Here is a 13683-nt window from a genome sequence, read left to right as displayed (position 1 = left end):
TCATTTGTGGAGGAGAATAAGTATGAAATAAAATCAGAATCTTCTCAACCCCGCCTATAAGTTGCTTGGAGGGTCACAATATATGTCGTTTCTGAAGGCACATTTGGCCAACAGAAGCCCCGTATTTTGGATTGTATTTGTTGTGAAAGAAGAAGAAAATGTTTTAAATACAATTATTTTTTATTGCAACAGATTTGTTCGTTTTTGATTCTATGATATATTTTCTAGACAATTAGCTTCCCCTTAGTGAATTGTTGAAGGTTGAATTGAATAAAGCGAAAAGCAGTAGCCAACCGAGCTTGTAGTTCTTTTTGGTTCATGTCGTGAGCCCATTCCACCCGACCCCAGAACTTCAGTTCATCAATACACAATTTGACAGCCTGTGTTAGACAAATTTAAATGTCAAATGAAAACCTGTAAATGTTCGGTGTGAACGATTTTCAGGTTTTCGAAAACTTTTTGACAAAAACACGGTTTTGGGTTTTTTGTGAAAAGCCTATATTTTGACTTTATATTTATATTATGGAACATGCAATAAAAATATGAATATTAAAGTATTTATCTAATAAGCCCTTTCGAACAATGAGAATTCACTGGACGCTGTCATTTCGAAAACCTTTTGACAATCCAAATCGGCTGATGATGCAATAAACTGACAGTTGCATTCACCACGAGTATAAAAAAAACTACAATTCATTAAGGATGTTTGGATACGGGAGCCCCAATTTGTTTTTGTAAATTCTACGCCTACGATTTTGATTGGATACAAAGTCTGAATACGGTGCGAGTGAATCCTTGATTTTATTCACCACTACGTTTTTCGGAATCGGAATGATAACAAAAATAATTCGTTTCGTGTTCGATTAACGATTCTTTCCTGTTCGCTTCATGCAGCGTGTTTCGCCTTCGTTCAATTAGCATAAAAATAAATATATTTTTCTTCTGCTCTCCATCACGGAATTTACCCCCACTGAGGATTTAATTTTATTCGGAATGATTCAAGTGCGCAATTAGAAGACAAAATTTGTGTTTAACATCACTCCAGCTCCACATTTCTGCTGAGTGTTGTGTCGTTTAAGGCAGGGCCGATATAATAATAAAAAATACTCAACAAAACAAAAAACTTTACATCACTTTCCAAAAGTTATTTGAGGATAATCGAAAAACAAAAACATTTTATTTCTTAATTCCAAAAGTGATCTCATAACCCATATTATTGAAATCGAAGTCATCTTCCTAAAACCCCAAAAAATAAAAACACTTGATTTCTGAAACGAAATAAGGTTTTGTCGGAAGATTGCGTGAGAAAGTCCATTCGGTTTCTCTCGAGATATTATAATATGGCCAAGGGGTTCCAACTCACAGTCTCAGTAAAATTGCAATATCAAGAAGTTAACAATCGCCCATTCATCATAAGGTACAGCGACCGTGAGCTATTTAACGCCGAGCCTCCTTCAAACGATTGGTAAAGAGACCTTGAACTCAGAACCAGAAGATAACCAACCAGAGTGACCAGATAAAAGGAAGCAGAGCAAATCTTCTCATTGAAAACATGGTAAGACCGGCGGCCACCGCCGACGCACCGTAATGCTTTTAATATGAATAAAAAGGTTAAAACCAATTGCAAATGTGGTTCAATGTTATTTGACGGATGAAAATAGGTATTCTATTTACGTGTTTATTTTTTAGATACCTACCTACCAGCCTCGTAGATCTATAAATAAAATTACTGATATTAACAAAATACCATATCCTGTACTTACCCCTTTTAAAGATAGGAACGATGGGTCGAGGATTGGCTTTTGCGTTTCAGGGTAAAAATATAATGTATTGATAGATATAACGTTCTTCGTATATCTACATAAGGATTCTGATTAAATGAAATATCATCTTATGAAATAGGTACCTATCATCATCATGATTATGAAATATCATCTTTTTGGTTATTTTTTTTTAGTTAGGTACTAATTGGTGAGATGAATGAAGAGTGTTATCAGCCTGCAACAATTACCTTGCTATTCCCGTTCAAGCTGTTGGTTTAACTGGTAAATTAAGCTTTAAAAAATGTTAAAAATGAAGCTTTTAATAAATTTAGAAAATCAAATTCCGAAGCTTTTCTGCCAATTTCGTACAGAACATGATTATATATGATTTGTATTTGCACAAGCGATACATATTGAACATCATTTGGACTTTTTTAAATGGGAAGAAACGTTCTTTAGCTCTTCAAGAAAATATGGAATTTGATGGTGTATTTCTGCTGAATTACAGAGTTCATGTGAACTTTTCTCAAATTTTTTTTAAGTCGGTTTATGTTCAACATTCCGAATTAAAGCTTCATCAAACAGAAAATGTATGAGACTGACATTCTTAATGGTATCTTAAAATTAATATCTAGCTCAAATCCTGGTCCAGATTTAATTCCATCTCTGGTTCTCAAGCAATGTCAATTCACATTGGTGTTCCCACTACTAATAATTTTTAATAAATCTACTGGTACAGATACTGGCGAATTTCTTGATGAGTGCAAGTACTCATATATGTAGGTATATAAGTCCTATTTACAAAGCTTGTCCAAAAAATCTTGTAACAAATTACCGCGCTATAACTAAGCTCTCTGCAATACCTAAATTATTTGAGCTTATAGTAAAAGATCGTTTGTATTTTAGTAGCATATAGTTTAGTTTAGTTTAGTTTATTGGTAATTGTTACTAACACATTAAGATAAATCTTATAATGTAGTGAAAGTTTATGAATAAATAATATATGATAACATTTTAAATAATAAGTTACAATTATATATAATATAAAAGTGATTTTAAATAACCAAAGAAGAAAAGTTTAATAAAAATAAATAATAATATGTACATCTATGAACAAAAGAAAAAAAAACTTTAGGCAAAAAACTTTATAGTATCTTTACTTTTAGTAATTATATAAAAGTAGTAGAAGAAATAGAAAAAAAAGAATGAACAAAAAGAAAGAAATAGAGAATTAGAAGTGAGATGTCTGTAAAAGATAAGCTAGTCGTTTTGATTAGAAATAAAATCATGTAAACTTTTATGAAATTTTTGTATGTCACTAAGTTCTCGCAAGTAAGGTGGGAGTAAGTTCCAAAGACGGCATCGATGAAAATTTTGTCTCTCAGATGTAAGACACTTAAAACGAGGATGAATTAAATAAGTTGATCTGATACTGAAAACCGAAGTTGCTCATAAAGATATGTTGGTTTTCGCGTAGTTATAATTTTGAAAAGTAGAATCAATGTTCGGGATTTGATAAAGTTATCGAAAGACAGAAAGAAAGAAAGCTTCTTCTCAGATGGGAAACATGGTCATATCTTTTTAATCCATTACACTATTAAAGGCTACTTTTAATTTGTTTTTGCAATAGAAATCACAATTGTGATAGATTTCACATCCGTAGGTTAAGATTGGTAAAACCAAAGACTTAGCAAGTAGAGTTCGTGTTTTAATCGGCGTAAAGCCTTGAGCAGTCCATAATGTTCTTAAAGTGCCATATGCTTTTTCTACTAATGAGTTTATATGGTCATTCCATGTAAGAGTCCTATTAAAAACCACACCAAGGTTCCTAGAAGTGTTTACAAATTCTAATATAGTACCATTTAGTACCATGATTGAGGGAAAATATGACAAATCAAGTTCTTTTTTGGATATCACAAGGCATTTGCATTTGTTTGGGTTAAGAGACAAACCGTTATTAGTTGCCCAATTTGAGATCCGCTCGAGATCCTGATTGATATCAAAAGCACAGTTTTCGATAAGGCCTAGTGAACAACTTCTATAGATTTGTATGTCATCTGCATAAAAGTGCTTTGAAGCGTCGGGAATAAGAGAAGCGATTTCGTTTATATACAGCGAGAATAGCAGGGGTGATAAAATAGAACCTTGGGGAACACCTTTAAGTAAAGGTAGATACTCAGACAGACTATCATTCAAATAAACGGCTTGTTTTCTGTTGCTAAGATAAGAAAAAAGTAATTTAATTGCATCTGAAGATACGTTAAACTCCCAACGCAGCTTATTCATCAGCACGGTATGGTTCACCATGTCAAAAGCTTTGGAGAAGTCAAGAAGAACTAAATACGTTACGTTATCCTTATCCAATTCGGTCCTTATGTCTTCAATGACTTTAAGAAGTGCAGTCGTGAAGCTGTGTTGAATGAGAATGCCTGACTGAATTGCTACCAAATAATTGTTGCGGGTTATATAGCCGTTCAGTTATTTTTACATAATGCGTTCACAAACTTTAGACAAAAATGGAAGAATGGAAATTGGTCTAAAGTCCTCACAAAGTGAGTTTTTGGGAATAGGAATTATTTTACCCATATTCCATTTCTGGGAAAAATTCCTGTTGTAAGAACTGTGTTGATAATATGGGTAATATAGGGTAAAGGCATTGCCAAATTGATTTTAAAAATACAGGATTTAATTCATCAATTCCTTCAGCAGTGGATTTTATTGACAGAAAACTTTCCACAACATCTAGATTGCTCACTAAAGCTAAATGCAGGGTCTATCAAAGGAAATGTTAAATCAGTAGATAGTTGAGTTGAAATTACATAGTTTGGAGTAGATAAAAATGTACGATTAAGTTCGTTTTTATCAATATTATTTAGATTGTTTTGTCGTTGTTTACCAATTCCAAGATTTCGAAGATTTTCCCACAGTTTTCGACCATCACCATTAACGTTGAGTCGGCTAGAGAAAACTACAACAACAACAACTTTATTACGTAGGGTCTTATAAACTCCTTGAAGTTCTTCCACCCGGAAAATTATCCAGCTTCTATAAGTTCGATCTCGTTGGTCCATTAATTGTTTAATTCTTTCACTAAGCCAGGGCTTCGATTCACAATTAAACTTTTTTGTTTTCAAAGGCACGTGGCAGTTAAACAGCGTTCTTAAGTTTTCATTTAGAGATTCCACTTGGTCATCTGGCGAAGGCAGAAGATAAATATTTTGCGTTGAAAAACATCTCTACTTAATATATTTCCATTAAATATCACAAAATGTAATGTGTTTACGGCACATCGTATATCAGTTCCAATGATTCACAACTACCATATGTTCAACCAGATTCTTGATCGCAAATCTGAGATCCGTGATCTTGGAGTCATTTTTGATCCGAAGTTGTCTTTTTCGTTACATATAGATTATGTAATTGCAATTCAATGCTTGGTTTCGTCAAGCGAAACTGCAACGAGTTTTCTAACCCTTATGCTCTGAAATCAGTGAACATGTCATTAGTTCGCCCGATCCTTAAGTATTGTTCAATTGTTTGGTGTCCTTCTACTTCCATTGGGATAACTCGTATTAAAAGAGTTCAAAAGGCTTTCACAAGATTTGTTGTTAGGCTACTGAAATGGAGAATTGATACTCCTTCATATCCGTCAAGATGTGCTTTGATTGGACTTGATTCTTTACAAAAAAGGCGTTCTGTTCAATGTGTACTGTTTGTCCATAATGTATTTTCATACCGTATCAAATGCCCACAAATCATTTATAATTTTGAAATCTATATTCCGAAGAGAAGATTGCGTCTTCGTCGTTTCTGTAACAATCCTAAACATAGATGTAATTATGGTTGCAATACAATTTTTCAACACTATATGTAATGATCTTTCTACAAACAGATGTGAATTTAAAATCCAATTGCAAAGCATATTATAAATTAACTTAAGAAAACCGGAACAAATTTAAACAAGCCAAGAAGACCTACGATTGAATCATTGATAAGATAAAGTAGAGTAATAAGTGACAATAGTAAAGTTTGGAGATACAAGGCTTATTTGAAGTTAGTAGATGAGAACTATGTTTCTGGTAAAGAATCAACACCTTTTGATAATATAAATAAATAAAATAGAAAAAAGGGAGGATGGTACTGTAAGGAAAGACTTCGATATCATTATCTTATAGTGATGGGTCAAGAGTGGAGTGTGGAGTTGTGTCGGGAAATCTTCACTGAGTCCTTATATACCTCATAGTCGTTTTGGCTACCTAATTGTGCCAGTTTATTTCCATCGCAATTACTAGCAATCAGGAAAGCATGCAAATTGTGCACTGACAACCAGCTAACTGTTTCGACTATAAATTCGGTCACAAAATCCACTATACTAGTCAAACAATGACAGAATGGTATTTCCAAACAAATCATCAACCTTCATGCCACTCTCATTTGGGTTGATGAGTTGGCAGAAAGATAAAACAAAAACTGCCATACAATATAAACCGGACACCGGCCGATAGGAGATCATGAAGTAAAGTTAGGTATCCCTCACAATACTCATTGCCGTAGCTGCGGAGAAGGGTGTTTCTAAAAAATCTTGATGAACTTTTAGAGATGAAAATCAAAGACCTGATTTATTTTATCAACGGGACTAAATGGCTCTAGCGTCGCTATTTTTCCTATATAAATATATTCTATTTCAAAACATGCATAGGTCTAACGAGTTCATGGTATCAAAACAGAGCTTTAAATTAATTAATTAATTACTCGATGAAACCCAAATGGTTTTTATTAAATGTATATATTCTTAATTTACTTTATTAGTTTTTATAAAAACTGGAAATCAACCAATTCGCCAATAATCAAACAATTGCATCCCGAAGCCGACCACAACATTTCCTAATTTCTAAGGATTCGGGCATAAACTAAACTTAAAAAAAAAAATGTTTTAATTCTTATTTCAGTTGATGCGGAGTCTGGATGCGGAGGGTTTCAGAGTGATAGCCTATGCGGACGACGTTGCTATAGCAGTTTCAGGAAAGCATCTTAATATCCTAAAAGAACTCTTACAAAATGCCTTGGACAGGCTAATACTCTGGGCTGATCGGTGTGGACTGGGTGTTAACCCACACAAAACCGATCTGGTCTTATTTTCGAGGAGATACAAAATTCCATTTGTCAACCCTCCTTACATTAAAGGAATCCAATTAAAATTCTCAGACGAGGCCAAATACCTAGGTCTTGTCTTAGACAAAAAACTAAATTGGAAACGCAACGTACAGGAAAGAGTCAAAAAAGCTACTGTAGCTCTCTTTTCTTGCAAAAAAGCTATTGGTAATAAATGGGGTTTACAACCCAGAATCACGCATTGGCTATACACATCGGTAATCAGACCGATTTTAACGTACGGTGTGGCAGTATGGTGGACTGCTTTAGAGAAAGGTATAAACAGGGATAAGTTGAATAAAGTTCAACGTTCAGCCTGCCTATGTATAAGCGGATCGCTTGCACGACCCCGTCTGCGGCACTGGACACCTTGCTCTACCTTACACCTCTTGACATATTTAGTAAACAAATAGCTGCAAGCTCTGCTATCCGCCTCAATGCTTCGTCGCAGTGGACTAACAACAACATTGGCCACTCCGTAATTCTAAGGTACTTAGAATCAATTCCAAAGCACACAGACTACACCATCCCCCAACTACAATTCGATAGGAATTTCCAGATTTCTATACCTACCAGATCTTTTTGGGAGGATAGGACATTCTTAGAGGATGAGTCAATCCACTTTTACACAGATGGCTCAAAGACCAAAGAAGGGGTTGGTGGTGGTGTGTACTCTGAACGACTGAAATTAAGTCTCTCATTCCGCCTTCCCAATCATTGTAGCGTGTTCCAGGCGTAACTTTTGGCGATTAAGGAAGTCTTGTCTTGGCTCAAAGAAAACGTGATATCAACATCTGATATCCGTATTTTCTCCGACAGCCAGGCCGCTATCAAATCTCTGGACTCAGTCTCTACAAACTCTATAACAGTCCATAACTGTCGATCATCTCTAATGGAGATGGCGCAACAGTTTAATATTCACCTGTGCTGGGTGCCGGGCCATAGAGACATTCCAGGTAACTGTAAGGCAGATGAACTCGCCAGGAACGGTACAGTACAACCCATCCTACCACTTTTGGCAAGTACTGGCATACCAATCGCTACTTGTAAACTGCTACTAATGCAAGACGCTGTGAGGAGGGCAGGCACCAGGTGGACCAACATCACCACGTGTCAAGCCACAAAAAACATCTGGCCAACACTGGATTTAAAACGTTCAAGGTGCTTGCTCTCTCTAAGCAGATCGCATATAAGCTCGATAATAGGTGTCATAACCGGACACTGTCTAATAGGAAAGCACGCCATGAGACTAGGCGTATTCTCAAATGACTTTTGCAGAAGCTGTATGGACGAGGAAGAGGAAGAAACGGTTCTTCATCTTCTCTGCACATGCCCTGCTCTAGCTCGAAAACGCAAGAATTACCTAGGAGAATTCTTCTTTAACGATCTAAACGATCTAAATCATATCGGGATAATCAGCCTCTCACGTTTCGTAAGAGACTCTAACTGGTTCCATTGAGCTTAGGAGGAAGCCTCAAGATTCATGTGGTATCACAATGGGCCATTAAACTGGCCTAAGTGTGTCCGTTCCATCTTGGACAGCCACTATAACCTAACCTAACCTAACCTATTTCAGTTGATATAATCAAATTTACAAAAATTATCTGGTTTTCGGTTGAGATGAAATATACTTCCAAACCTTGAGTGTAACTCCCATCTCTAGACTGGTGCTCCAGAAACTTTTTAAATACTATTTGAAAGTGTTAATAGAAGAAGCTTTTAAAATAATTGGTTATTCATTTACGGCTTAACATCAACAACACTGTTAAGTTCAGAGAATTGTTCCTTAGACGTGCCCCCGTATGTGCATTGCCTTACCATGTTCTGTCTTTTACCATCATTGCAATTCAAAATTAATTTAGACCGAAGTTTTATTTCTAACCCATACCTTTTTTTCCTAATGCTCACACAAATTCTAAAGGTCAAAACTGCCAAGATAAGGAGCTACGTTTACTCAGGGATCCAACACAGTTACCCTTCGTCTGGACCCAGTGACATTGACATTCAATTTTCGCATACAAATTTGCAAAAAACGGTTTACTTCTTTTTACGAGCTACCGAGCTCTGTGAATGCCCAATTCTAGCTAAAAGAAAAAAATGAAAAAAATGTAAATTCCCAATTTCGTTTAATTTGCTTTTTTTTTAAGTGTAATACACATTTTAACCTACCAAGACCTTATTGTTCCTTTGCTTAACTTTTTTATATCGTTGCAGCTTGTTTCATCACCAAATATTTCTGTGGACAGGAAAGTTTGCATCCTATCAAATCTCAATATGGATAAAAAGGCCAAGTTGAGAATGACTGCTAATAGTACCTTTCGACAGGTTCTTATAAGATCTTTTGTTCCCTTTTGATGTTTCGAATTTGTTATTATAATAGTTTGGGCTTCTACTTGAGCGTCGAATTTGTCGAGTTGTAAATGCTGTTTAAGGTCAATGATTCTCGAGAATTTTCTTCAGATGAGCCCTGAAACAAAGGACGTTCAAATCGTCTACCCCTCCACAATCATTACTCTCTCCCACATATTCACGGCATACAAGCTCGCGCTGATGTCATTAACTCCCATTCTACCTCCCACGTTGTCATGGCGAAAAAGCTATACGGCGCTCCTCTTTCCGGTGTTTTCCTTCTCACCTCTAGGTAGCGTAGCTTAACCGCTATTTTCTAATCCTAACTATATTCCCCTACATATCAGCATGACGATCATAACATCGTCTGACTTACTCAATCTCTTCCTTCTGTGTTCAACTTGTCAATATTGGGCTGGATCTAAGGTGCTAAACCACCCTTGCCAATGATCAGCCTGGTTGGGAGCCCAATTCAAATAATAGCTTAGTCTGATCTATGTATGCGAATTTCTTTACAAACGGACCTCCCTTTCTTCGTACTCGGTATCTTGAGCAAGCGCTCGAAGTGCTGTGAACTAGGGCCTAGAGGCTCACCACTCTCAACCATTTCTGTGTGCGAGTAATGTTGTCAGGAATGGAAGGGACCTACAGTTTAAAGCCGAATCCGAATGGCTAATTTTAGAAAGCACTTTTCATGTCAAGAAATACTCTTGAAGGAATTGTCAATTCCTCGCAAGAGGCAGTACCCGTGAAAAGAAAACTTTAGATGACAGTCATGACAGTCCAACGCATTAACCATGAAGCTACGGGACTAAGGACAATTCTTCGACAACTATTTAAACGATCTCAATTCATTAACAGATAGTCTTTCACGTTTCGTAAGGGACTCAAAGCAGTTCCATTGAGCTTAGAAGAATGGAACGTAACGATGTTCTTTCGCGTACAATCTAAATCATGGGTCTTTGTACCTTCCTAGACATTTCTGTGAACATACATACCAGAAGCCTTTCAAGTTGTGGTGTCGTTTAAGATGATGAACAATTTGTAAAAAGAGCATTAAATTTTATCAAACTATTCAACTTTAAAAGAAATCCATTAAAATTCTTTTTTGTTTGTTTGGCATTAATTACAGCAAAGTGGAAACAAATCTGATGGCGATGAAGAAGCTGAAGCCGAGTCTTCATCCTCGTCGTCGTCCGAGCCAACCACAACAACGGCTACTAGAATGGATAATATGGCAAATGAATTTCGTTCAGTTTTAGATGAGTTTCGAGAAAATTGGCAAAAAGAGCTTAAACCCGAAGACAAACCAACAACAAACAAAAAGAATTCTTCGCTTAACCAATCTCTCTCGCTCGATAATAATACAAGCCCAGAAATTCAAGCTCAAACTCTGTTCAAACATGCTGTCGACCTAGAACAACGTGGTAAAGTTTACGACGCCTTGCAATATTATCGACGAGCTGTTCAACTTGATCCGGATATTGAATTTAAAGCCTATGAAGCGAGCAAAATCCCCCAGCAAGTTGAAAACGAGGCAAATAACAATAATGTTTTAAGTTCTGTGAGAAAAGTTGACGCCCAACCGGATGAAGAATCCGAGGAGCCAATGGAAGAGGATTTGTTTATTCGTTTTCAAAATGACATAGCTAAGCAGGGAAGGCTCATAATGAGCAATCGTGATACAGGTGTCATTTCAACTGAGATGCACATTTCGGATTTGCCAACAGAGATCCTATTGTATATTCTTCGTTGGGTGGTATCGACACAGCTGGACATGAAGTCCTTGGAGCAATGTGCTGCAGTTTGCAAAGGAATTTATCTTTGTGCTAGAGATGAAGAAATTTGGAGACAAGCATGTTTGAAGTAAGTTTAAGACCGTTTATATAATATATCACATACGTAACAATTTGTTTTTTTAGGGTCTGGGGTGTTAATCTTGGATGCATCACAGGTACACCTTACGATAGCTGGCGACAAATGTTCATTGAAAGAGAACGTATTCACTTCAATGGCTGCTACATAAGCAAAACAACTTATCTCCGTTTGGGAGAGAACAGTTTTCAAGATCAATTCTATCGACCAGTGCAATTGGTCGAATATTACCGCTACGTACGCTTTATGCCCGACGGAACAGTCTTGATGATGACATCTTCCGATGAGCCGGCACAGGGAGTTACACGTTTGAAAAATCTAAACCAGTTGCGTTCGGAAGTGTTGCGCGGACATTATCGTTTGCATGGCGATACAGTGACATTGATGTTGAAGAAAAATCAAAGGCTTCCCAAGGGCGAACACTATTACGGAGGAGGTGGAAAGCGTCGGGGTAGTGTTGCGCAAGGAAACGACATTGACGCTAACTTTACTACTTATTATATTGAATTCAATATTGCGAGTACACCTAAGAAGCGATTTAGCCAGTTGCAATGGAAGAACTATTCCATTATATTGGTACGCAATAAACGGGAGGTTTCAAGTGATTTTGAGCTTACTCCTTCTAAGTATCCACCGTTAAGATTTTCCTGTGTGAGGAGCTATCATTTGGATGCTGAAGCACCATTGCAGTAAATGTGGTAGCTTAAAAATGCTTGTAGATTTTTTTTATAACTATATAATTGTAAACCTAAATATTTGAATGCTATTAAAAAGTAACTAAGTTACAAAATTGAAATGTAAACTATTTTATTTTGTTTGCTTTAAAATGGAATTTTGAATTTAATTCATAAAGATATGCAATAATAAATTGATTATAAGTGAAAATATCTTTGATGTTAAGTTATTACTTAGCTTTTCAAGATAAAGTTTATTTGTGGGATACAAAAGAACCAACACTGATAGAAACTTAGTAGGAAAAGAAACGTTTTTAACTGCGTACAACACCAATCCGTTTGTACTCGAAAGCGTAAACTGGTTGTGTAGCTAAGGCCTTAAGAGATCTCGACTGATATCCCAGCTATTATTCTGAAGAGCTGTTATTTGAAGCTTGTAAAATCACTGGGTAAGCTTTTTCACTTATTCTACTATTAAGAAATCGTTCGAAATAGATGGAAACTAGGATTTATTCAGACCATAGCCAAACATGGCGAATATTTATCACCATTTGAGATATACACTGCCCTTTAATTAAATACGCATAAACATTTTTGAAAATACTTTTTTCTTTTTCGATGGTTATTGTTCCAATTGTTGGTGCTAACTACTCCCTTAGGATGTCAAGAAAAGAATTATTCAAAAACAATCACTAATTTTCTTTCGCCTACTTGCGAAGCCAGTCTACTTAAAAGGTACAAAAATTAAAATTGTTATTGCTTTGGCATGAAATAAGTTTTTTGTAGTTACTTTTAATCATTTTTTAAATAGTTTCGGCATGAATCATACAGCCTTTTGTAAAATTTCAACGAAATTTGGCCCGTGCTAACTTAATTGCAGAAATGAAGGATTGTTTGTCTTCAAACTAACGACTACTTTTGTTAACTGGTAGCTATCCCCAAGTATATTCAATAATGTTAGGTGACATGAGTACGGCATCCATCAAAGGAAGGACACATTTTGCTCCTCTGTCTAAGCTTCTATGTTTCGCATCGAGTGAATGAGCGTGTTATCATGTTGGTAGGTCAAGTGTATGGGTCAAAAAATGTTAGAATATTTATGAAAATTTCTTTCCAAGATTATCTTAGAGCAGGCTGCACTAATTTTTGATATTACGAATTCGATGTCAACTGTTACATTTTTATAAGTTTAATTATTTTAAAATGGCTCGAATCTTAATACTTTATGCCAATTTTGTGTTCTATTTTAAATCAGAAGAATCTGATACCCACTTTAAAATTGCTCGTCTTCAAGCTACTATTATTACGTTTTTTCCTTTCTTCATGTTTTTCCTGAATAAATCTTTATTAATTAAGTAGGAGTAAAAGGGTATTAAAGCCATTGGGCAGGTTCAAACACCAATAGGGATTTCAATCGCAGTCAACTGCATTATTAGAACGTAACTCTTGATTAAGGCAGTTAGTTAGTTTTTCATGTCACACATAAATAACATTATTGCCTACAAAACACTCCTCAAGCAAGCTACAAGTCCATCGCGATTTGCACTTTGTGTTGTAAAGAAATATTAATTATTTCTTTTCCAATTGACAAGATATTAAATGGAATTGTGCAGAAAATCAATAAATCATAGAGTAATAAAGTTCAGCTTTCAGTTGAATGAAAAAACATGATCAATTGTCATTTTGACATAAGTTGACTTGACTTGATAGTTAGGGAGATTTTTCTTGAATAACTTTTCAGTCAACTTTACAATAAAGTTGCCTTAATTGGAAGGTAATTTTGTAGAAGCTAGCCAATCAGGTTCTGGAAACTTGCCTTACTTTCAAGTCCTTTATATCTTCGACAATCTGCTCCACGTCCATTTAGGACT

General features: G+C 35.8%; 1 protein-coding gene across 1 annotated transcript; it reads left to right on the top strand.

Annotated features, from left to right (window-relative positions):
* Nucleotides 1-676: 676 nt before the first annotated feature.
* Nucleotides 677-11943, top strand: LOC129939897 (F-box only protein 9). Its single transcript, XM_056048082.1, has 3 exons — nt 677-1555; nt 10396-11129; nt 11186-11943. Exons 1-3 carry the CDS (start codon nt 1553-1555, stop codon nt 11829-11831), a joined length of 1383 nt encoding a protein of 460 aa, XP_055904057.1. The 5' UTR covers nt 677-1552; the 3' UTR covers nt 11832-11943.
* The last annotated feature ends 1740 nt before the right edge of the window (nt 11944-13683 follow it).

The sequence above is a fragment of the Eupeodes corollae genome, chromosome 1, assembly GCF_945859685.1.
Source record: "Eupeodes corollae chromosome 1, idEupCoro1.1, whole genome shotgun sequence".
NCBI classification, from domain to species: Eukaryota; Metazoa; Arthropoda; class Insecta; order Diptera; family Syrphidae; genus Eupeodes; species Eupeodes corollae.
The sequence above is the reverse complement of the archived record's forward strand: the minus strand, read 5'-3'. Positions and strand labels throughout refer to the sequence as shown.

Bases quoted from the DNA above. Each gene is read 5' to 3' on its own strand.
- LOC129939897 (XM_056048082.1), top strand. The intron at 11,130-11,185 runs GTAAGTTTAAGA...TTGTTTTTTTAG, and splicing joins TGGAGACAAGCATGTTTGAA to GGTCTGGGGTGTTAATCTTG.